The sequence below is a fragment of the Abramis brama genome (genome assembly GCF_963993115.1).
Source record: "Abramis brama genome assembly, chromosome: 2".
NCBI lineage: Eukaryota > Metazoa > Chordata > Actinopteri > Cypriniformes > Leuciscidae > Abramis > Abramis brama.
In genome coordinates this window covers 31,430,165-31,454,312 of record NC_139964.1, presented here as the reverse complement: position 1 = coordinate 31,454,312, position 24,148 = coordinate 31,430,165, and the positions used below count along the sequence as shown (strand labels likewise).

Here is a 24,148-nt window from a genome sequence, read left to right as displayed (position 1 = left end):
TTCACATTTATTTGTGTAACGCTTTTCACAAAACATGCACTTTCTGTAAAGCTGCTTTGAAACGATATGTGTCTGCATTACAGTTTTGAGTAATCTGCTATCAGAGGTGACTATGTATTTCAGAAATGTACATATACAAATCACGCAGTTAGCTAACAATGTATTAATTTAAGGCAGAATTAATACATTGTTAGCTAACTGTGTGACATTATATGATGTATGATATATGATATACTGTGTGATATGATGTGATATTTAATGTGACGGTTCAATGTCTTTTTATCAATCTAAATTTTTATAAATTTAAAACTGGGAAGGTGCTATAACAAACTCTTCAATCATCTTAGCTGTATTTATTTTTGCCAAGTTATCTTAATGTGTTTAAGTAAGTAAAGTAAGTAAAGTAAATGATCTGTCCATATCAACCTAATTGAAGCTTATGCAAACCAGACATTTACTGTACATCAAACTGTACATCAAGAGTCTACTGTATGTGAACATTTCTCAGCGCTATTTCTGGGTCAGTGAAACTTTCAGAAGGAAGGTGGCGAGACCTACTCCCTTCTCCACTTGTTTACCCGAGGAAAGGAGAACAATGTGGGAGTTTTTTTGGAGGGGGTTTTGCGGCAGGGGCATCTGGAGATAGGAGCTGCTAAACAGCCATCATGAAGAGAACCATGCTCTTCCGGTCTCTGTTCGCCCTGTCTGTGTTTGAGTCAGCACTGTGGCAGACGGCACAATAAAGAAAGCCTGCTGGCTACATAGATGTGGAATTCGACCCCAATAGCCAGGCAAATTGAGATTCTAAATGTATAAAATACAGTAAAAATTTGAAGTGAATTCAACAGCTAACCCATTATTGCAAAAATAATCCAGACACAGTGATAAGGAAGGGGTCTTGTATCACTCTGAAAGTGTTTATTTTGTGATAATGTCATGTCAGGATGGCTGTACTTTATCCTGATTGTTTGAGTGACAGAGAAAAAGATTAATTTCACACAAGTAACCAATGACTTTAATGTATTAACTAACATGAACTAACCATGAGCAATACATTTGTTACTGTATTTGTTAATGTTTGTTAATGTTAGTTAATACAAATACAACTGTTCATTGTTCATTCATGTTAGTTCAGTGCATTAACTAATGTTAACAAGATTTGAATAAAATATTAGTAAATGTTGAAATGAACATGAACAGAGATTAATAAATGCTATTAAAGTGCAGTTCATTATTAGTTCATGTTAATGTAGTTAACTAATGAACCTTATTGTAAAGTGTTACCATTTATTTTTATTTGTTTTATTTATTTGTTATATTTACTTAAATGTTTTTTTTATTAATTTATTGTTTATTTGTATTTAAGTATATTAATTATTTTTTTTGTATTCTGCTAAGATTCAGATAATTTGGCAATACTTGTCATGCTTGTTATAAAGCACATTATAACTGATATGGTCTTAGATTACTGCTCTCACTACTGAATTCTACCAATGTAAACTCTTTCCTCTTTATCTGTGCTAATATTTATGGTTTTTTTTTTTAGCATTCAAACAAGATATGTCTGTGCTAGTTCCCCGATCAGCACAGAGAGGATGAGTATTATATAGCCTAGTTGATATTCATCTTGCACTGACTCTTTTGCATGATTGTCTTCTCTGTCTGCTCTTCTACCTCTGAACAGATGGACAGAGTCTGGTTTATAGTCCAAAAAATCTAGTAGAAGATGAGCTGCAGGAGTGCTTCCAGAAGTGTGTGTGTGTATGTGTGCATGAGTGTGTGATCAGCCATTTAATGCAGCTGACAGCGTGACTGAAATAACTTGATGACATCTGGAAACTAAGAACAGCAAAAGGAGCAGCAAGGCTAAGCTTTAGAGATTGAGTCCTGCCATCGGATCCTCCCTCACGAGTTCGTTCAAGGCTCCCACTGTGTGTGTCTATGTATTCAGAGATGCTCTCCTGGGAACCATCATGACCCTTCATTCATCAGGCTTTTCCTATTAGTTCCCAGCATGTTAATTTATTAGAGAGACCAAATATTGATCTGCAGCCAAAGTCTGCAAGGTTAGATTAAATTAGATCAGTCAAGCACCTATTGAATTTCATATTCAAAATTCAAAATTCAACTCCTTAAACTCTAATTAAATTCAGGAAGGCATGTGTATATGTGTGTGTGTGTGTGTGTGTGTGTGTGTATATATATATATATATATATATATATATATATGTGTGTGTGTATATATGTACACATATGTATTTGTATATATATCTATATATATCTATATTTTTTTTCCCCCCTCTAGCAACAAATAACAGATGTACAAAAAATACCTTTTGTGACTCGAGACCTTTAAGAGAAAGATTTGTCAGTGATATTACTACAGGTTTACAGTGTATGAAAGGTCAGCGATACAATCTATAAAAGCTTCTGCATTAAAGGCTTCATCTGCAGTGTTTTATAAAGCAGTAAATCAGGCCAAGCTTTTTCAGCTGTAGTGAATCTGCTTAAACTGACAATTAGCAAGAGGATAGAGAAGCTACACCTTAACAAACAGCTAACTGAAAACGAATAAATGTCTGTGTGTGTGAATCTGTAACGTTGTTCATACCTTTAACAGCTGTAGATCTGACAGGTGTCAGTTAAAGATCAGACGCGAGTGTGTTTGTGTCTCTGTAGACTGATGGGTAAAGACTTGGCTGTTTAGTATAATAATGCTTGACAGATTCTTGTTCGCGCCGTCTCTTTACCCGAGAACCCTTGCTGTCTCTTCTGCCTTTAGGATGTGGGATTATAGTTGCCAGAACCACTTGGCGGTCTGACAGTCCCAGAGCCTCAGAGACCTCCGAGCTTCAGCAGAAGCTTCACTTTGATATATGGTTCTGTTCGTATGTTCTCTGTGATTAACGCCTGAGGTCAAGTGTCTCAGATCAAAGATCAACACTGAACAATCTGGAACGGAGTCAGACTGTTGATGCTTTCTTATTGGTGTGGATGTTGAAGAGCTGAAGCAGGTACGTTGACACCTCAGCGTGATACAGGTGATTGAACTATGCTGCTTCTTTTCCCTGACAGGGTCGAGTTGTGGACACAAGGCCGTTTGCAGACGGATCGCTTCTCGTTCGCTTGTTGTCAGTATAATCCACAGGCTGATGGTGAAAATGGACTCTTTATTACCCCGGTTGACAAAAAGAAATCTGTCCCCTTCAATGATAAAGCTTGAATTGATGGATGAACCGCTGCTGTTGTTCGGAATCTCTGCTAGGTTTGAGAAAGGAAAGATGAATGTCTTTATAGATGGTCAACTCTGTTGTTTCCGCCCAAGAAAGAAACCTTCTTATACATCTAGTGTAAAACAACCTTTAGATGAGTCCTTGTCCTCTCGGTGTCATTTGCAGGGGACAACAGATTACAGACGTGCTGATAACCAGAAACAGCTGCTAGCAGGCCAATCACCGTCATGAACCATCTGGAAGTGCCCTCATACTCCAAGAGCATGTTAAGAAATACCAACAGAGCCGTACCACCTCCTTTCCCTCCCTTTCCTTCTCCACCTCCTTCTACTCCTCCTTCCCCTCTCCTCTCACAATGCTTCACTGCCTCTCTATTTTAGTTGGAGGAATATCTCATCATCAGGAAGGAAAGTGAGATTGTATTGAGAAACAATGGGGATTGGACTCAGGCTTGTGGTCTCATGGTAATTATTCGGAGCTCTAGAAGTTTCATGCGTCTTGTGGCTTTCAGCTTTACTTTAATATGTGCAAAATCCAGCAAAACCAAGTAGGCAGATATTTTTTAAGTTGTATTCCTCGGTTTTATCATAAACTATCATGCACTCTTTTCGAAAGATTATACTCATCCATTATACAGTAGTATTTTATAGCAACACATTTTTTAGGTTCAAAATTCTTAAAATTTAACACACAGTTCATAGAAATTCCCTGCGATTTCGTCTGCATCTCTGATGACACAGTGATTGCATTAATTTACGGTTTATACCTGTGGTCTCTGAAAAATGCTGTACTTTTTTTTTATTTTTATGAAGTATCTTATGCTCACCAAGGCTGCACTTATTTATTCAAAATATTGTGCATTTTTTTTACAATTTAAAATAAAAGTTTTCTATTTGAATATATTTTAAACTGTAATTTATTCCTGTGATGCAAAGCTGACTTTTCAGCATCATTACTCCAGTCTTCAGTGTCACATGATCCTTCAGAAATCATTCTAATATGCTGATTTGATGTCTAACATTTTGAAACAGAAATGTCTTAACTGTCATCTTTGATCAATTTAATGCATTCTTGAATGGTAGTTAGTAAGAAAAAAAAAAAAACTTTGTATGGGGATTGTTTGAAGCATATCATCAAGCTGATTTTTGTTTATAATCAGTTTATCATCAGTATAATCAAGATTAAGAAAACCCATCAAGTATCAAAGTGACTTCAATACCCGCCAAGCTATTCAAAGTGCCTTGTGGTCTCTAAAATCAAGCTCAAATGAAGTTACGAGGATTTTGAATGTTGGACATGCGTGTTTTGTCCATCATTAGAAGGACCGCATTGCATTACGCAACTGACAGGTTGTAGTTTACTGTGGCTATGTGCATGCTCAGTTTTTTCTGACATTTGTCCAAAATCGTATGTTATAAAAGTTCTACGCACTTACGATTTAAGGCAGTATTGAATGTGACTCGACGACAAATGCTATCTTCTCTGCTCCTCAAATACATAAAACATATTAGCCTTTATATATACATTGTTTCTTGAGTAAAGAAAACTCTGTACTTGTTCAAACAAAGTTCTTTATTTATCCTTGCAGTGCAAACAAGCAGAGACGGTTGTGTCTAGTAATGCTACCTTATCAGATTGTGCTACCAACACAATATTTGCATTGTTTTAAGGGTAGGGTTAGGTATGGACGTTAATAAAGCCTCAAAGCACATGAATTTGATGCTGGTAGCACAATCTTATAGGTACTATTGAGCTACCTACTGTTTTAAATGGGCGTTAGCACAATCTGAGCCGGTAGCACACGACAGTTTGAGGATCCAATGGAGCAACGAGGTTTAGTCACAAGCTCTTACTAATACGTTTCATTGGTTAAATATGTGCAAAACCCACAGACAGACGTAAAGGGTGACCAATAAAATTTATTTATGGAAAAAAAATTATAGAAAATAATGAAGATACAAATTTATATTTTAAATTTTGTTAATTCGTATAGTAAATGTCTTAAAGTGTTTTAGAGTGAAATGTTGTTTATAACATGTTTATATCATCTGGTCATGCCGATGCATAAATCCGGCCCTGTCTCTAACAGAACATATTTACTCATCCATCAAAGCCATTACAATTACAGTGCTTCTCATTTCCTCCCTCACAACCTTTTAAAAAAGTAAGATGGCACACTACCAGCTCGACAACAAATATCTCTTTTATAATCCTTCACTTTTATATGAGCGATGCAGGCACATGACGCTTCCTCAGACATGGTATTGGCAATGGGACATTGAAGAGACCCACCATGTGACCAAACTAGCTTTGGGCCACTGTTGAGTTTCATCAGTCTGGAGTTTGGTTTCTTTGTTTCTGTTTCTGACACACACAGTGAAATGTATTTATATCAGTCTTCAGGAATACGATCTCTAATCAATCATTTTATAAATCACATAAGTATTATTAAGAATATAAGTGTGCTTGTCCTTGCAAAAATTGTGGGTCATTATGCTATGGCATTGTGGGTGGTTGCCAGAGCATTGCTGTGCAGTTAATATGGTGTTCTTGGTTGTTGCCAGCCAGGGTGGTTTAAATTGTTTCTAGGGTGTTGGTATGGCCAAGTCAAAAGAGCTGACTAAACGCCTTTGCTATTCTATGATGGCTTATTTCCCTCTTTCACTGTTAGTATATTGGGTGCATTGCATGTATGATTGCATTGAAAAGGTTTTAACCTCTAATCGTAATATGAGCAATAGAATGAGCGAGGCTTGCCTTTATAAACACAACTAATAATACAAAACAATGTTGCTTGTGTTCCCTAATAGAGCTGCTCAGGGTGCAGGAATCACTCAAGGGAAAGTGTGACTGTGGCACTTGAAGTTGTCATCAACACCACTGTGACCCACGGCACTCTCTCATCAGCCCTGCATACAGGGGCAGAGATAAAATGCCTTTCTCTTCATTTAGCCCAGCCACAGGATCGTGTGAAGAGAATCATCCATGTGCCTAAACCAAGTCTGAAACAAGGTCAGTGAGGGGTAAAAATGATAATATGGACCAATGCTATATATTGCTCAAACAGCTAAAGGTCAACAGTGGCTTTTCTCATAATAATGCTCTAATTACACCTCATGTATTCATTAAACTTAAGAAGACAATGGCACTTTAAGTCGTATCAATTGTATTTCAACCTTTGGAAATCATTGCATGGACCATTGTAAGGATGGTGACCTGCCCTGACCCCTCACATTTTACCCACCTAGACAGCGTTAATCCACCTGATGATCGCGCATGAAAAGACACACTTTTCCTTTATTTATTGCTTGTATGCTTCTGTCACTCATATTGACCTTTATTGTTGTCCTAATAGCCGAGCGGATTATTACGCAAAAGGCCTCTGCAAACATTCTCAAAAGCTAAACAAAACATTGGCAACGTTCAAAGTGATATTGCTGGGTTTTTTCTACATAGACAAAAAAAGCAGAACAACCTCTTGGTGTCTGTCTCCGTCTCCTCTTGTGTTCTGGTGCCAAAGCTCATTTTCTTGTTCACCCTTTGGAAACAATGGAGAAAAGATGGCAGCTTTACACACTCAGCAAAAATATTTTTCGAAATTCGAATTCATCACAATGGTTGTGCTGATACCTTAGACTCCTTTCAAATTTGACATTCAGACTCAGCTTTAAGATTACGGGGGCAGAGGTTAAAAAAGATATAAGCAGACATCTGCAAAAAAAAAGATGCTAAAGCTTTTCTCAGAACTGAGTTATTTTTATCAGAGGTGTGAATAATGTAATTTCAAGCAGAAGGAAGTATCCAAAAAAAAGTGTTGTTATTTCCTGTAGATATAATATCTTGTTGGATATTTTATTTATTGCAATATGTTTTTATGTGGCTTAAGTGTAACCTAAATGAGCATTTTTTTTTATATCTTTACTATGTTTTTCTTGCATGAAAAATGAAAACAAATCTCATGTCTTTGTAGTCAGCTAAAATGGCAATGAAGGTGTGAAAATTGCAGCTAAGACAGGAACTTATGGTAGAATTGGTTTTAATCGTTCAAGTGCCATTTTTTGCACATATGATACATGGGGGTGTGAAACTAATCACAATGCTAAAATCACCTCTATCTCTTTTTATAGGGAGCCGCAAAGCTGCAGAATGCTAGCAAGTGATAAAGACACCCTGTGCATCAGGGTTATCGCCTGAGAGAGAGTGGACCCTTCTACAAACTGGTGTTAGAGACCGGTCTGACTACATCCTGACAGAGTCCTGGCTGAGAGAAAGAGCCAGACAACCAGACGTTCCTACACGCCAATGACAGTTGCATGCATTTAATTGGTTAGTAGAGTTCCTGTAGATTTCCAAATTAACTAGATTCAATTGTCAATGACTCCGCATAATCCAGCACAATTCTTCAAAACTAATGTACAGTTACATTTAGCTGTTGCCTGAGCCATGCATTAACAACAATGTATTGTAGACAGTTTTATTGACCAAATGATGAAGTCTGGCATACTTCACCAGAGAGAAGTCTGTTGTTTCACTGGAATATTACGAGGTCAATTAAAAAAAAAAAAAGAAAAAAAAAAAAGAAACATCCATAGATGTTTGAATGAATTTTCATTCCATGCCGACTTTAAGTGAAGCATGAAGAAAAAAGCGCTCAATAAGAACTCAATGAACTCTACTTTGAATTGATGGTTGATTGTCAAGATGATTTCCCCTTTTTTAACCTCCTTAGACAATCCATGTTCTTTACTTTTTAGGGCCAATGGACTCGGTCTTTTAGCGTCTCTTTGTGACTTGTGACCACTCTACCTTCCGTCTTTCTATTGTATTGCCATAGGCCTTTCTTTCCTCTTGCTGTACCCTAACCAACGTGTACACACACAGGAAGTCTCATATCCATTTCCGTAGAGATTGGACAGAACAATTGATCACCTTTTCTCCACCCTTTCTCCTGCCAATTCACTATCGTATGTGATGCATTAAAGGCCATAGAAAGCTGGGACTCTTGGCCAGGGTGTGGTTAGATAGCTGTTTGTTACCATACTTCCAGGAAAATAACTATTTTAAACCCTAATGCTATGTATGTGGACACCTTGTCTTCCGGTACATTCCGGGTCTTGGAGATAACACTTATGGATGTTTAGGCTTTTGTTATCCAGAAAGACTGGACAGTGTCCCACCCAGTAAAGGTCCAATATTAAACTTCCAGTTAATCTTTATTAACTGGAAGTTTGTCAACTCTAACAATGGGCCAACCAAACCAAGTAGTTAAGATGCATGCCAAGAGTGTTCTCCATTGTATTCCAAGCAGTTGTTTTACTCTAGAAAGTAGCACACAGAGATATGATGAAATAATTCTATAATTCTGCGCTGCAAGTCTACAACGAGGCTTCATTCCCATGTGGAATTGAAGTGTACTGAATCAGGTAAATCCTCCTTATTGTTGCTGGTATCTCTGGTATGCACAAAGAACAGAGAAGAGAGAGACCCACATTGGATCCATCAAATAGCTGGCGCTGGAATAGGGATTAATGGGGATTACCACAGAAGAACAAGAGGATAGGCACCACTGTCAAACCATGCAGGAGAACTCTGAGTCTGGAGCAATATTTAAAAATCAAATATACTTTTAAATAAAAATTTGGTACATTGTGTTAATAATATTACTCACAAAGATGTTAGGTAACTCTTACGAGGTACATCTATTGTGTACAAATGTGTGGTCCAGCTGGAAAGGCCAGTATATGTTGTGTTTTTGATGTTGCTCTCCAGAATGGGATGCAGTGAACTGATTTCCCCAATAGGCTTCTAAACTAACTAAACTAGCGAGGCTTCCTTGGTCAACCACCATTAACCAAAAGATGATGTGAATGGTTTGTACGTCCACCAGCTAGTCCGGGGGTGTCCAATCCTGCTCCTTGTGGGCCAGCGTCCTGCACACTTTAGCTCCAATCTACTTCAACACACTTGCCTGGAAGTTTCAAGCGAGTCGGAAGATAACCAGATGAAAGATGACTGATTTCCATGGTCGTGGCTCCTAAACAGCAGTCGTCGTTCAGTGAGAGAGGTTCAAAGATGGCTATTGTCACGGTCTTGTGACCAAAGATAGCCTGCGATGATTTTATGACAGTGTCAGAAATGTAGCATGATCAATGTGTTTGCTGCTACGACCTACGTCTACTGACTAGCCAATAAAAATGCAACATGAAATGGCACTAAACATAAAACTACTTAACTCAAGCTCCATTTGCAAGATTGGCATGCCAAGCTGGCCTCTTTTTCCTAGCCATGACTGCATTCACATTCTCCTCCTTCGCGTCCACCTCTTTTTTTAATCGCACATAAAACCGCAATTGCCAAAGTGCGATTCATCTTGCTCTATTTGTTTACCACTATCGCATACTGATGACGTTTTATTCTTCTATACTAATTTGCGTCATAACCCTACGATTCAATAGGTGTCATCATTGTACAGTCTACATATATGTTGTACCCAAGTTTATCAGATCCATATTATTAGATATTAGATCGTACAGTGTGATTTGTAATGATCTTATAGGATTGCCGAAATCACACAGTCTGTAGCAGGCATAATTAGTGTTGGAGGACAGGTTTGGACACCCCTGAGCTAGACCAACAAGAACACGCATAGACCAGCATTACAGAAAGTGGGTTCTTAGATAAAATATAATGACTATGGCTGGAAAAGCAATACTTTGTTTAGTAATATGCTCTATGCACGAACGCTGCTGACGTATTTCCGGTAAAATCTCAGCCAGTGTCTTTATTTCCGCATAGCGAACTGTACTAGCGGAAAAACTTTCATCAAATTAATTTTCTCAGAAACGGAGTCAACGATTTTAGAAACCGATTCGCTAGTCGGATTTCGCATGATATGAGAGATTACTCACCCACAAAGTTGTCGATGTAGCTCAAAATATATAATTTAAAGCCCTTCTCTTCCTTACTCTTAGGTGTGACAGCTAACTGCCTCACAATATTGTTAACATCATTCACGTTAGCCACTGGAAGTTCTTGTAAACAGCGAGTGTAATTTACCATTATCACCACCGAATGCAAAAACGGCTTCCGACGCAGCATCGGATGTAACTGGACGGGCTGAGACAAAACGCGGAAGTGATCGTGCATAGAGCCTATTCAGAACTGTGCTAGTGAAATAAAGTCCAAATCATTTTAAGTAAACCTACACAACTTGCCTTAGTTATCCAACAGATAACTTTTCGTTTTAAGATAAGTTTTCGTGTACTGAGATTGAGAGCATACAGTATGTTGCTCCCATCCTTTACCCTTGCTAATGGTTAATGCTTCCTATATGCTAATGCTACACTTCCACTGTATCCTACGTAGTTTTATGGCAGTCAGCTAAATCGTCCCTCAGGAGCAGGAAACGTGGTGTAACAGCATGTAGGCAGATCCCTGTAAGATAACTTTGTTTGAGGGAATGTCCAATGCCTAGCCATAGCCTGGGGCCTGCTTCATTCGCACAATCTGAGATCATGCCTCAATGCGCACGTTTAATAGACACAGCGGACTTCATAATGACATCATGCCTTTGTTTGAAATCCCAACACCCATTCACCACTATGCTGCTGGCTTAGGCTGCCAGCGCCAGCAATATCAACAAGTAGCACCTTTAAATGAAGGCTCCAGGGTCAGGCTAACATGAGGACTGTTTGCTCCAACTTTTTGCGTACTCTATGCAGATGGTGTTGAACTACTTGTGTAGGGCTCTGTTTGAAACCCCATGTAAGAGTTGACTTTAGACAAGTACTTGCAAAGGTTAGGATAGAATACATGGTTTATTTATTGTCAGGCTACAACAGTTGCCAAAGTTGTCATTAGATGCTGGTCTCGGCTTTTCTCCAAGCCTGGTTTTGCTGGTTTTAGAGGGATTTGGGGCACTTGTCAGACAGGGAGACTAGATTGCCAGCCAGCTGAAGACCAGCTTAACCAACTTCGGCTTGAGATGGTCTCATGTAGTAGCAGAAATAGGGAAAATTCCCATTGTTTCCCCAACTTTTAACACTGGCATCTTGAAAAATCATGGTGCAATCAACCCAGTAACTGGATAATCTCAGTCCTCAATCTCAGATCCTTCAATCTCAGATACTTCACTGTTGATCCAGTTATTTTCTTCTGTTAAAATTATAGTAGAGGGGTATTTTTAGGCGATCTGCCAGTTTTTGTATTTCATTCTATAGTAAATGCAACAGGGTCAGTATCCAGGACTTTGTATAATAGCAATACATTTTTTAACACCTACTTGTGATTTATTGCAGAGGAGTAACTAATGTTTAATAGGAAAACATTTTTGCATACATGCAAATGCCCTGCCTCCGCCCCCCAAACATTCACATGACCACCCACTGAACATCATTCTTTAGTATCCGCCAATGGCAATGCTTAGTCCATGATGTCATTTCTAGAGCACATTCCAGTTGGATAAAAAGTGGTCCACACGGGCTAAAGCATTGTCTAGAGAGGGATTATTGGTCGTGGTTCTGACTAATTAGACTTGATACATTTGAGTCAAGAAGTATGTGTAAAACTTTGCTTGACCTACTGTATTTAAAAGTTACATATCTACATTTAAAAAAAATCCAAATGCATGTCCCCTTTCATGACTTGTAATGTGTGCAAAAAACTGGTTCCAGTTTACAATAGGAAACTATCATCAGTTTCATGATAACATGGTGTTGTTTTAGCCATTCCCTGATGCAGTATGATGTCACATGAGATACAAAATAAATAAATAAGACTAATTACTCTTGATTAAGTTTGATCTAGTAGTGTTATCAACCATATATCATAAACTCTAAAAATACAACACAATTAGCATGTTTAAATGTTTGCTTGATTGGGATTGGTATTTTGAAAAAGTTCCTTTTTTTCCCCTTCAAACTAGCCTGTTGCTAGCTTTTAAGCTATTATAGGCCTTAAAAAATTAACAAATCTATCACCGTGATGAAACAAAATTTCTCTAACGGTTTTAGTATTTAGCATAGGATTAGCCTGGTGCATTTTGGAGTAAAAATGTACATGTAAACAAATGATGGTTTTCTTTTGTGAAAAGCCCAACTTACCACTTCAGTGCTCACTTCCTGTAAGTCAAAGAACAAATGTTTCTGAGAAATGTGACCAGAGATAGATGATTGCTAGATAGATAGATAGATAGATGGAACACTGCTAGTTCAAACTCAAGTAACAGTGTAGTGAATCTCACAATCATGCTTTAATTAGCACCATGTCAAGTTTACACTTTTAAAATCGCCCTTTACCCAATGCCAGTGTCACATACGTTCCCATTTGTGTTTGTGAATCCTATTGTGCTATGCGTCACCATGCGTCGCCCTCTGAATAAAGGCTGTCTGGCTCCCAGCTTAAATATTGCAGCAAACTAAAAACCAACCATCAGACTGGATTCATTCACTTCTGCTCACTCGGGCAACAAGGATTGGAGGCCATAGGTGGGAACCAGAGAGCAAAAAGTTCACTTCACACCACAGTGTGCCAAGAGAAGGGGGAACACACATACTCTGGAGCTCTTACTGTGGCAAGTTGCCCATTTTATACTGTTTACCTATATTGCTGTTTGTTCTATATAGAGCACTGTTGGTGTGAAGGTATGCATTTTAATCAGTTGTAGAGAATTTTTAGTCTTTTTTTTTGTGTGTGTGTGTGTGACTTGTTTGGCCTGTTTTGTTAGACAAGTGTTGAAAAATATACAGTGTCATTGTTTGATTTGATTATCTTTCAAATTCTAGATAATTATCAGATGGTACTGATGCCGCAAACATTATTTTTTCAGAAATAACTATCGCAAACGGAATTACCTTTACAACAGTACATTGTTTGGGACAATCTATAATCATGAAGTGTAACTTGAGTTGTAGTCTAATAAGATTCCTTCACATCTCTTTTGTTTGTTCCGCAGTGCTGACAGTCAACCATGGGTGACTGGAGTTTCTTGGGCAACATCCTCGAGGAAGTAAACGAGCATTCGACGGTAATCGGTAGGGTGTGGCTCACGGTCCTCTTCATCTTCCGAATCCTCATCTTGGGCACCGCCGCGGAGTTCGTGTGGGGCGACGAGCAATCGGATTACGTGTGCAACACGCAGCAGCCGGGTTGCGAAAACGTTTGCTACGACGAAGCATTCCCCATCTCGCACATTCGGCTGTGGGTACTCCAGATCATCTTTGTTTCCACACCCTCTTTGGTGTACGTGGGCCACGCTGTCCACCATGTACACATGGAGGAGAAGCGCAAGGAACGGGAGGAGGCTGAGCTCAACAGACAGCAAGAGATGAACGAGGAGAGGCTGCCGCTCGCGCCCGATCAGGGAAGCGTCCGTACGGCCAAGGAGACGAGCACAAAGGGCAGCAAGAAGTTTCGTCTAGAGGGCACTCTCTTGAGGACCTATATCTGCCACATTATCTTTAAGACTCTCTTTGAGGTAGGCTTCGTGGTGGGGCAGTACTACTTGTATGGCTTCCGAATTCTGCCGCTGTACAAGTGCAGCCGTTGGCCGTGCCCAAACACGGTTGACTGCTTCGTCTCAAGACCTACAGAGAAAACCGTTTTCATCATCTTCATGTTAGCCGTGGCCTGTGTCTCGCTTTTCCTCAACTTTGTGGAAATCAGTCATTTAGGCTTGAAAAAGATCCACTTTGTGTTCCGTAAACCGGTGCGGCCGCAAGTCGAGGGACCAGGGGCGGGCGAGAAGGCCCTGCCTTCCATAGCAGCCTCCTCCATCCAGAAATCCAAAGGCTACAAGCTGCTGGAGGAGGACAGAGCCACGTCGCACTTCTTCCCCCTGACTGAGGTAGTGGGGATGGAGGCTGGCCGGCTGCCGGCTCCGTACGAGCCATTTGAGGAGAAATCGGACGACGCAACCCTACCTAAAAAAGACGTGTCTAAGATGTACGATGAAACGCTGCCCACCTACGCCCAGACGACAGTGATAGGACCGAGTGCATCGGCGGGAGTTCTACAACGGGATGAAGACGAGATGGCCGTCGAAGCAGACGTGGAAGCCAGTGAGACGATAGAAGACACGCGACCGCTCAGCAGCCTGAGCAAGGCCAGCAGTCGGGCAAGGTCAGATGACTTGACGGTATAAATAATATAGAACTGGATTAGAAGTGCAGCAGTATAAATTGTAGTTTTGGGAAAAGCGTAGAAATTAAAAACGAGTGAGGGGGAAAAAAGAGAGGTGCCATTGGGCAATTGCGACGACACTTATAATACCAGCTTGTTATTTTGAGGAAGAAAACAATTGAAAAAAATAATGCTGTGCAATTTTCATGAGGAAACTTGAGAGCTTGATTCATTTTTTTATACAGCAGTATTTTTTGTACTGTTTTTATCAAACAGTTAACAAACCAAAGTTAGCGATCTGCAGCAGCTAGATCTACGTCGGGAGGAGTTGGGGGAACTTATTTAGCAAAATGTGCTGTTTTTTTAATAATAACATTTTCTATCCAGAATTTTACTTTTCAAAGGTGAGATTCTGATGTTTACATTTTTTGGATTAGCCATTAGCTGAATGTTGTATGTGATATTTTGTTATTATTCTGATAAGAAAAAACTGTCAGGGCATCATTCTTTTCACCTCAACAATTTCAACCACACATGATGATAAATAATCAATCTTATTTTGATTTGTATGTGAATGGTACTGTAATGGATAGGTGTATGTGTGAGGTGAAACACATGCTGATAGTTTCATCGTCGTTCATCATGGCATATTAGCAAAATATAGACTATTTATTTAAAAGAAATGACCACCGCTGATATACGTTAAACATAATTCCTTGTTTCTCGTTTCAGTAAATTACATTATGAGTCTCTTGATTTCATAAACTGTAGGTCAGAGTGTATCTAGCAATAACAATGTAATTATTTGGGGATCCAAACAAACATTTAATAATAATAATTGCATTAGCCATAGAAAAGATTGTAGGCCACATTCTTTCTAGTCTCTCTGCGCATGCAACCATGATGATGATGATAAAGATCATGCCCAATCAGCACAAAGTATTGTTCAACATGAGACAATAAAACAACATTACATGACATGTCACCACAGACAGTCTGACATCCTTGATATTGTTGGAAACAGCATTTTCACACGTTTGCCCTCCATGATGCTTTATTTAAATTCAAAATATTTTAAAGGGCGAGAACACAAGTGTTTCGCCCCTTTATTGAGTCAACATTTGTTGCAGAGACATGTCTTTTGTTTTAAACCTATGCCTTGGAATTTAGTATGATATATATCAAAAAAAAAAAAAAAAAAAAAAAAAAAAAAGGTCATGTAAGAGTTTCAGTTTCCAATTATTTTACTTTATTATTTATTGTAATTATTACTCCTGACCAAATAAATTGTCCCTTTGTTTGTAAAACATCCACAGTTATACCAAAGTCATAACACATAATTTACTGAAATGTATAAAAATTGTTCATTTCACGTCAAATGAGTGTTTATGATAACAGGCATGTCAAAAGAGTTCAAACTACCTGGATTTTATATCTTTTCTTTTCATATTAATTTGGTTTGAATGTAAAATTGTTTTATTTTATGTTGTTGCCATGTAGAGAAGATAAACTTTCCAGAACCCAAAGAAATGACTGGAACTTTTTAGCGATTATATGCCGTATGTGGATGATATATCCTTTAAAGTGAACGTGATTTCACCAAGTACAACATGCACATCTGATCCTGGAACAACATTCCAATCAACCAATCAGATTTGAGGGACACATTTAGTTTTGTGTCACGTTTTAGCTTACAACCAGGTTTTAGTGCTTCTACATAAGTGTTATTCACCTATCAATTCCCTCTGATTTTCGATATATGGGTAGGGTTAGGACTACATTTTCGGACGGGAATGCTGATCCAGGAACATGTCTTACTTGGGAAAATCACTGTGACCATTATTTAATGGCAAAAACACAAGATGCTAGGGCAGTATGCATGAGCGGATGCATTTTAGGAACATCAAAGGTGATAAAGTACTGTAGGTCAAATAAAAAATTGTAACAATATATATAAAAAAAAAAAGGAATGATCATCATTTTGCCCCCTAGTTACTGTACTAATGTGAAGGACGCCATTGTCTATTCACAAATCAATGTTTAACAGCAGTCATTAAAGGGTTTGTCTATTCTGTTTTGAGTCACTGCTAAACAGTTCTTCACTGTCTTTTTCCCGAGAGCTGGTTTGTGGAAACAACAGTGAAACATTGAGGACTGTTACTGATAAGATAAGAGCATGCAATTTCTTCTTAGAGAAGCTTGCTTTCACGATCTGTGAAATTCAAATCGGAACCTGTGACACACATTAGTGCAAAGTTTGTAGCAGAGGACTGAATCTACATTTTGCTGTGGTCACAGAATTTGAGCAGACAGCGATCAACAGTTCATAAAAGGACACATCAGATTTCAGGATGACGAGAGAAATTCTGATTGATTATTGGTTCTTAACTGTGAGTTTCAATGGCAAATTGTTCTGATAAGTTACTTTTGATCATTTCATTCATTTTTACTAACTTGTAGTCCTTTTCTGCAGAAATGATTGTCAGTTGAAACCTGTGAATATAGCCAATAAAAGGTCATGTGTGGTCAACAAGACTGTCTGCTAGTATTTATTACTATCACAGTGTTAAAGTTCATGCTCTCCAACACAAACAAGTTTACATATACAGATGTCTCTCACACACATTTAACTCTAAATGAGGACATACTATCCCTGTTTCTTTTTTATTTTGTACAATATTTGCATACAATCTATTAATGACACACACACACACACACACACACACACACACACATATATATAACTTCTAACTTCTTGGGTATCATTTTGCATTCAAGTTTTACAAGCAAATCAACATGGATAAAAAATACTTAAAGCTATCAGAAACAAACTACTATTTAAAAAGCATCCAAACTGCATTAATATGGTAATAATTCAGCACCAAACTACTATTTAAAAAGCATCCAAACTACATTAATATGGTAATAATTCAGCACCATAGTACTACCTCACACACAATTGCACCACGGTCCCTTTTGTAAGGTTCAGCTGAGACTCAGAACACGTCTGCTGCTCTCTTGTGGTCATTTGGTGAATTCTTTTATTTCTAGTAAAACATTTCCGGTACAAAACAGTGTGAGAAGAAGGAAAAAAAAAACCCTCTGCAAATAAGATTTGATTAGGTAAAGATGGCTTTATGGACATGTGAAAACTATACAGCTGTGGCTAACTAATTAATAAGAGTGAAGATGCTTGTAGCAAGCAGGCGTGGGAACGGATGCCGGTGGCGCTAGTCTTAATAAAGTCACCCGCGCGCCACACCTGTCTCGAGTCCCACGGAGAAGCTCTGGAAGGATAAAAGGAGGAGTGACGACAAGATACGACAAGGCCTGGGACATTATGTTGGGGTTTTATTATGTTTATATGCGGCAGTCATACGTGAGGGTCTGCAGCTTTGTTGTTTGTGTTTGTGATTTAACTTTTATATTGATAGTTTGCTGTTTCCGTCTCCCTCTTCCCTAAACTTGTTGCAATGCTCACTGCAACTATAAAAATAAATCAATACTTGTTTTGTGACACTAGAACAGCAAACGCCATGTTTTAATCGTTTTTTTTGTTTTAGTATTGTTTTAGTTTGCTTTATTTTTAAAGTTTTTCTGCAGAGAATTATGAGGGTGTGAACCTTTGAAGAGCATTTCCTTTGTGAGGTTGTTCATAGGAAATGTGAGATATGCCCACCACAGTGCATCATTACAAGCAGACTACAGTCGCACACTGCAGCTGCAGAGCTTTATCAACCAGTCGATATCAGGGTGAGTTTTACTGTCAGTCTTCATTGTTTTTAATCACAGAGAAGTTTTTTTTTTAAACCTAGTCTTTATAAGAGGAAAAGGTACAGAAGTATTTTAACCAATCTCATGCTACTTTGTAGTGTGCCGTCTTGAATTCAGCAGATGAATGGATAACAATGGATTCCGATAATAGTTCTGATACTGGAGGTGAGTTGAGACTGCGGTCACTCTGAACCTAAAGTGAGACTTTAATTTTAACATTACTATTCTTCAGTGCTGTTATGAACGGCATGGAATTAAATCTAGCTTCAAGAGGAAAAGTAATAGTGGCTGTAAAAACTCAAAGCACACATTAAAAGATGTCTAATTTTTACTATTATTTTAATTTTGTAGCTTCTTTTTCGAAGCTAGCCATCGTTTCAACAGTGGTCGTGTTGACTGTGATCTGGTGTTTTGTTTTTCTTCTGGTATTCATTATCTGCTTGCTTTTATGGAAAACTCTAAATAAGGTAAAATATTTTTATATTCACTTATAACTGTGGCAAATGCAAAGGACAGCAATGCATTGATATATAGACAAACAGGGAGATTGATTATTAATTGGTTGTTGTCTGTTTCTAAAAGGTCACAAACGCTGATGTCTCTTTAAACGAGGTATGAATTGAGAATTCACACCTCCTCAGAGTCAAACCTCAACTTGAACTATTTAGTATCTGTCTATGCCAAGGGTTATTCAATTGTGCTTTGTCTTTATTTTCAGGTCTCTGAAAAGACAAGAATACGAGAAAATCATAAAAGTTACAAAGACAGGATAAACTCAGTTTACTATGAGTGGTCAGTGGATCACTCACCAGAGAAGAAACCCATTAATCCAGAGTTAAATGAAATGATAGAAATGTCTTAATAATGCATTATAGTGAGTTATAATTGCAAACACTGCCAAAACACTTAACATGTATTTTGACTAATAGTTTACATTTTTAAAAATAAAAACCAAGGCTGCTGAAATGAAGTTCAGCATTGCTGTTTTCATTAGTTATGCTTATCCAGCAGGAGGCGCTGTTGCACACAATCAGTCATGGCTACAGTTATAAATAACAAATATTAAATATTAAAAGGTTCACCCGAAAAATGATAATGATAATTCTGTCATTTACTCCATATTGTTCTGAAACATATATATATATATATATTTGTATAGCCTAAGAGTTTTTTTAAATCCTTAAACATTGTTTATTCCCAAGTTTAAATTCTGAATTTTAAATGTGGTCTAGACTTTTGAACCCCAATGCATCATGCAGTATAATTATGTTGTATGCATTTCTGTCACCTGATGGAATTTGGGTTCCTTGCCACTGGCTTGCTTAGTTGGAGACACTTAATATACAGCAATATTACTGATTTGACTGCACTGCACTATTGGATGAACAATGAACTGAGATGGACAGTGACATTACTGTTTTCTGCAGAGCTGCTTTATTGCTGAATTGAACTAATTTCATAGTTGACATACTTTACAGTTACTGAACCAAAATGAATCAACGCTGAACCGATTTCTACTGAATAATGACTGCTTACTATTATCTTTTTAGAGCTAATTTACACCAGAATTTAGGTCAAATAAAAAACTGTAACAATATAAAAAAAAAGAAAAAGGAATGATCATCATTTTGGCCCCTAGTTACTGTACTAATGTGAAGGACGCCATTGTCTATTCACAAATCAATGTTTAACAGCAGTCATTAAAGGGTTTGTCTATTCTGTTTTGAGTCACTGCTAAACAGTTCTTCACTGTCTTTTTCCCGAGAGCTGGTTTGTGGAAACAACAGTGAAACATTGAGGACTGTTACTGATAAGATAAGAGCATGCAATTTCTTCTTAGAGAAGCTTGCTTTCACGATCTGTGAAATTCAAATCGGAACCTGTGACACACATTAGTGCAAAGTTTGTAGCAGAGGACTGAATCTACATTTTGCTGTGGTCACAGAATTTGAGCAGACAGCGATCAACAGTTCATAAAAGGACACATCAGATTTCAGGATGACGAGAGAAATTCTGATTGATTATTGGTTCTTAACTGTGAGTTTCAATGGCAAATTGTTCTGATAAGTTACTTTTGATCATTTCATTCATTTTTACTAACTTGTAGTCCTTTTCTGCAGAAATGATTGTCAGTTGAAACCTGTGAATATAGCCAATAAAAGGTCATGTGTGGTCAACAAGACTGTCTGCTAGTATTTATTACTATCACAGTGTTAAAGTTCATGCTCTCCAACACAAACAAGTTTACATATACAGATGTCTCTCACACACATTTAACTCTAAATGAGGACATACTATCCCTGTTTCTTTTTTATTTTGTACAATATTTGCATACAATCTATTAATGACACACACACACACACACACACACACACACACACACACACATATAACTTCTAACTTCTTGGGTATCATTTTGCATTCAAGTTTTACAAGCAAATCAACATGGATAAAAAATACTTAAAGCTATCAGAAACAAACTACTATTTAAAGCATCCAAACTGCATTAATATGGTAATAATTCAGCACCAAACTACTATTTAAAAAGCATCCAAACTACATTAATATGGTAATAATTCAGCACCATAGTACTACCTCAAACACAATTGCACCACGGTCCCTTTTGTAAGGTTCAGCTGAGACTCAGAACACGTCTGCTGCTCTCTTGTGGTCATTTGGTGAATTATTTTATTTCTAGTAAAACATTTCCGGTACAAAACAGTGTGAGAAGAAGGAAAAAAAAAAAACCTCTGCAAATAAGATTTGATTAGGTAAGGATGGCTTTATGGACATGTGAAAACTATACAGCTGTGGCTAACTAATTAATAAGAGTGAAGATGTTTGTAGCAAGCAGGCGTGGGAACAGATGCCGGTGGCGCTAGTCTTAATAAAGTCACCCGCGCGCCACACCTGTCTCGAGTCCCACGGAGAAGCTCTGGAAGGATAAAAGGAGGAGTGACGACAAGATACGACAAGGCCTGGGACATTATGTTGGGGTTTTATTATGTTTATATGCGGCAGTCATACGTGAGGGTCTGCAGCTTTGTTGTTTGTGTTTGTGATTTAACTTTTATATTGATAGTTTGCTGTTTCCGTCTCCCTCTTCCCTAAACTTGTTGCAATGCTCACTGCAACTATAAAAATAAATCAATACTTGTTTTGTGACACTAGAACAGCAAACGCCATGTTTTAATCGTTTTTTTTGTTTTAGTATTGTTTTAGTTTGCTTTATTTTTAAAGTTTTTCTGCAGAGAATTATGAGGGTGTGAACCTTTGAAGAGCATTTCCTTTGTGAGGTTGTTCATAGGAAATGTGAGATATGCCCACCACAGTGCATCATTACAAGCAGACTACAGTCGCACACTGCAGCTGCAGAGCTTTATCAACCAGTCGATATCAGGGTGAGTTTTACTGTCAGTCTTCATTGTTTTTAATCACAGAGAAGTTTTTTTTTTAAACCTAGTCTTTATAAGAGGAAAAGGTACAGAAGTATTTTAACCAATCTCATGCTACTTTGTAGTGTGCCGTCTTGAATTCAGCAGATGAATGGATAACAATGGATTCCGATAATAGTTCTGATACTGGAGGTGAGTTGAGACTGCGGTCACTCTGAACCTAAAGTGAGACTTTAATTTTAACATTACTATTCTTCAGTGCTGTTATGAACGGCATGGAATGAAATCTAGCTTCAAGAGGAAAAGTAATAGTGGCTGTAAAAACTCAAAGCACACATTAAAAGATGTCTAATTTTTACTATTATTTTAATTTTGTAGCTTCTTTTTCGAAGCTAGCCATCGTTTCAACAGCGGTCGTGTTGACTGTGATCTGGTGTTTTGTTTTTCTTCTGGTATTCATTATCTGCTTGCTTTTATGGAAAACTCAACAAAATGAGGTAAAATATTTTTATATTCACTTATAACTGAGGACAGCAATGCATTGATCTATAGATAAACAGGGAGATTGATTATTAATTGGTTGTTGTCTGTTTCTAAAAGGTCACAAACGCTGATGTCTCTTTAAACGAGGTATGAATTGAGAATTCACACCTCCTCAGAGTCAAATCTCACTATTTACTAACTATTTAGTATCTGTCTATGCCAAGGGTTATTCAATTGTGCTTTGTCTTTATTTTCAGGTCTCTGAAAAGACAAGAATACGAGAAAATCATAAAAGCTACAAAGAGACGGTAAACTCAGTTTACTATGAGTGGTCAGTGGATCACTCACCAGAGAAGAAACCCATTAATCCAGAGTTAAATGAAATGATAGAAATGTCTTAATAATGCATTATAGTGAGTTATAATTGCAAACACTGCCAAAACACTTAACATGTATTCTGACTAATATTTTACATTTTTAAAAATAAAAACCAAGGCTGCTGAAATGAAGTTCAGCATTGCTGTTTTCATTAGTTATGCTTATCCAGCAGGAGGCGCTGTTGCACACAATCAGTCATGGCTACAGTTATAAATAACAAATATTAAATATTAAAAGGTTCACCCAAAAAATGATAATGATAATTCTGTCATTTACTCCATATTGTTCTGAAACATATATATATATATATATATATATATATATATATATATATATATATATATATATATATATATATATATATATATAGCCTAAGAGTTTTTTTTTAATCCTTAAACATTGTTTATTCCCAAGTTTAAATTCTGGATTTTAAATGTGGTCTAGACTTTTGAACCCCAATGCATCATGCAGTATAATTATGTTTATGTTTATGACTTTTAATGAAGTTACCCACATGTATATGCAAATGTGTTTTTTTTTTCTTCCATTCACTTGTTTACTTAATAACTTAAATGGTTTGGCAATTATAATCCATATAAACCATGCCAATAAAGTTGTATTCTGACTGAGAATGGCCTGTGTGTGTGTGTGTGTGTGTGTGTGTGAGGCCCTGGTATTTTCTACGTAATGGCGACCAAATATTCCCATAAGGATAGTAATACCAGTATTTCTTGACTTTAGGGGACTTTTTTGTCCCCCTGAGGAAAACATTTTATAAATCATATAGATGTTTTTTGAATATGTAAAAATGCAGAAAGTTTTCTGTGATGGGTAGGGTTGGGGATATAATATATAGTTTGTACAGTAAAAATCATTATGTCTATGGTCAGAGGAGAACTGGCACCCTGACTGAGCCTGGTTTTTTCCAAGGTTTTTTTTTTTTCTTCATTTCTGTCACCTGATGGAATTTGGGTTCCTTGCCACTGGCTTGCTTAGTTGGAGACACTTAATACACAGCAATATTACTGATTTGACTGCACTGCACTATTGGATGAACAATGAACTGAGATGGACAGTGACATTACTGTTTTCTGCAGAGCTGCTTTATTGCTGAATTGAACTAATTTCATAGTTGACATACTTTACCGTTACTGAACCAAAATAAATCAACGCTGAACTGATGAACTGATGAATCTACTGAATAATGACTGCTTACTATTATCTTTTTAGAGCTAATTTACACCAGAATTTAATTCTGTTTTAGATCATTGAATCATTAATTTCCTGTTTATGTCTGTGAAGCTGCTTTGAAACAATCTATATTGTAAAAAGCGCTATATAAATAAAGATGACTTTACTTGACTATGGAAAGCCCACATAAAATATGAAAACCCAATGTGTGTGTGTGTGTGTGTGTGTGTGTGTGTGTGTACAGGTTTGGCTATACTTGTGAGGGCCAAATGTCCTCCGCCACTTACATAGTAAAATATTATAAAAACTGAGTAGTGAGGACATGCTAAAACAAGTCCCCCTGTAGTCATTAATTTTATCCCTTAAACTCATCTTTGATCTTTGACCAATGACATTTAAACGGTTTTTCCTTGAGAAAAAAAAAACTTCATGCCCTAAAGTAGCTTGAATGTAACTCTACACCCTTGCCTCATTTAGTATACGCGGTTTTATGAATATGCAAATTAGCCCCGCCTCCACTCACTCACACCAGCTCAGAGATCCACTCGTTGATGATCACACAGTTGATGTGATTGG

The 24,148-nt window shown here is 37.5% G+C and overlaps 2 protein-coding genes and 2 long non-coding RNA genes across 7 annotated transcripts in view; 3 read left to right on the top strand and 1 right to left on the bottom strand.

Annotated features, from left to right (window-relative positions):
- gja5b (gap junction protein, alpha 5b) overlaps positions 1–24,148 on the bottom strand; it is a 46,189-nt gene that overhangs the window by 4,227 nt on the left and 17,814 nt on the right. The window contains exon 1 of one of the 2 annotated variants that reach the window (XM_084106946.1): positions 2,612–3,006. The exons of the other annotated variant lie outside the window; for it this stretch is intronic. The gene's annotated coding sequence lies outside the window, so the exon portion shown is untranslated. Of the gene's footprint in view, positions 1–2,611; positions 3,007–24,148 lie in introns of those variants that run through there. 2 annotated transcript variants of the gene reach the window in all.
- gja8b (gap junction protein alpha 8 paralog b) lies at positions 2,652–16,884 on the top strand. 2 transcript variants are annotated; one of them, XM_084106936.1, is made up of 4 exons: positions 2,652–3,014; positions 6,044–6,245; positions 7,361–7,559; positions 13,186–16,884. In XM_084106936.1, exon 4 carries the CDS (start codon positions 13,201–13,203, stop codon positions 14,371–14,373), a length of 1,173 nt encoding a protein of 390 aa, XP_083963062.1. In that variant the 5' UTR covers positions 2,652–3,014; positions 6,044–6,245; positions 7,361–7,559; positions 13,186–13,200; the 3' UTR covers positions 14,374–16,884. The 2 variants fall into 2 exon arrangements, with proteins under 2 accessions (XP_083963062.1, XP_083963061.1); XM_084106935.1 differs by lacking the exon at positions 2,652–3,014 and adding an exon at positions 3,612–3,697.
- Positions 17,956–20,305, top strand: LOC311078285. 2 transcript variants are annotated; one of them, XR_014605114.1, is made up of 5 exons: positions 17,956–18,104; positions 18,224–18,290; positions 18,477–18,592; positions 18,708–18,737; positions 18,844–20,305. It is a non-coding gene; the product is annotated as an uncharacterized lncRNA (long non-coding RNA). The 2 variants fall into 2 exon arrangements; XR_014605113.1 differs by lacking the exon at positions 18,477–18,592.
- LOC311078364 lies at positions 20,944–22,664 on the top strand. Its single transcript, XR_014605146.1, has 5 exons — positions 20,944–21,526; positions 21,646–21,712; positions 21,899–22,017; positions 22,121–22,150; positions 22,261–22,664. It is a non-coding gene; the product is annotated as an uncharacterized lncRNA (long non-coding RNA).

Coding starts and splice junctions, on each gene's coding strand:
- gja8b (XM_084106936.1), top strand. CDS start 13,201: ATGGGTGACTGGAGTTTCTTGGGCAACATCCTCGAGGAAGTAAACGAG.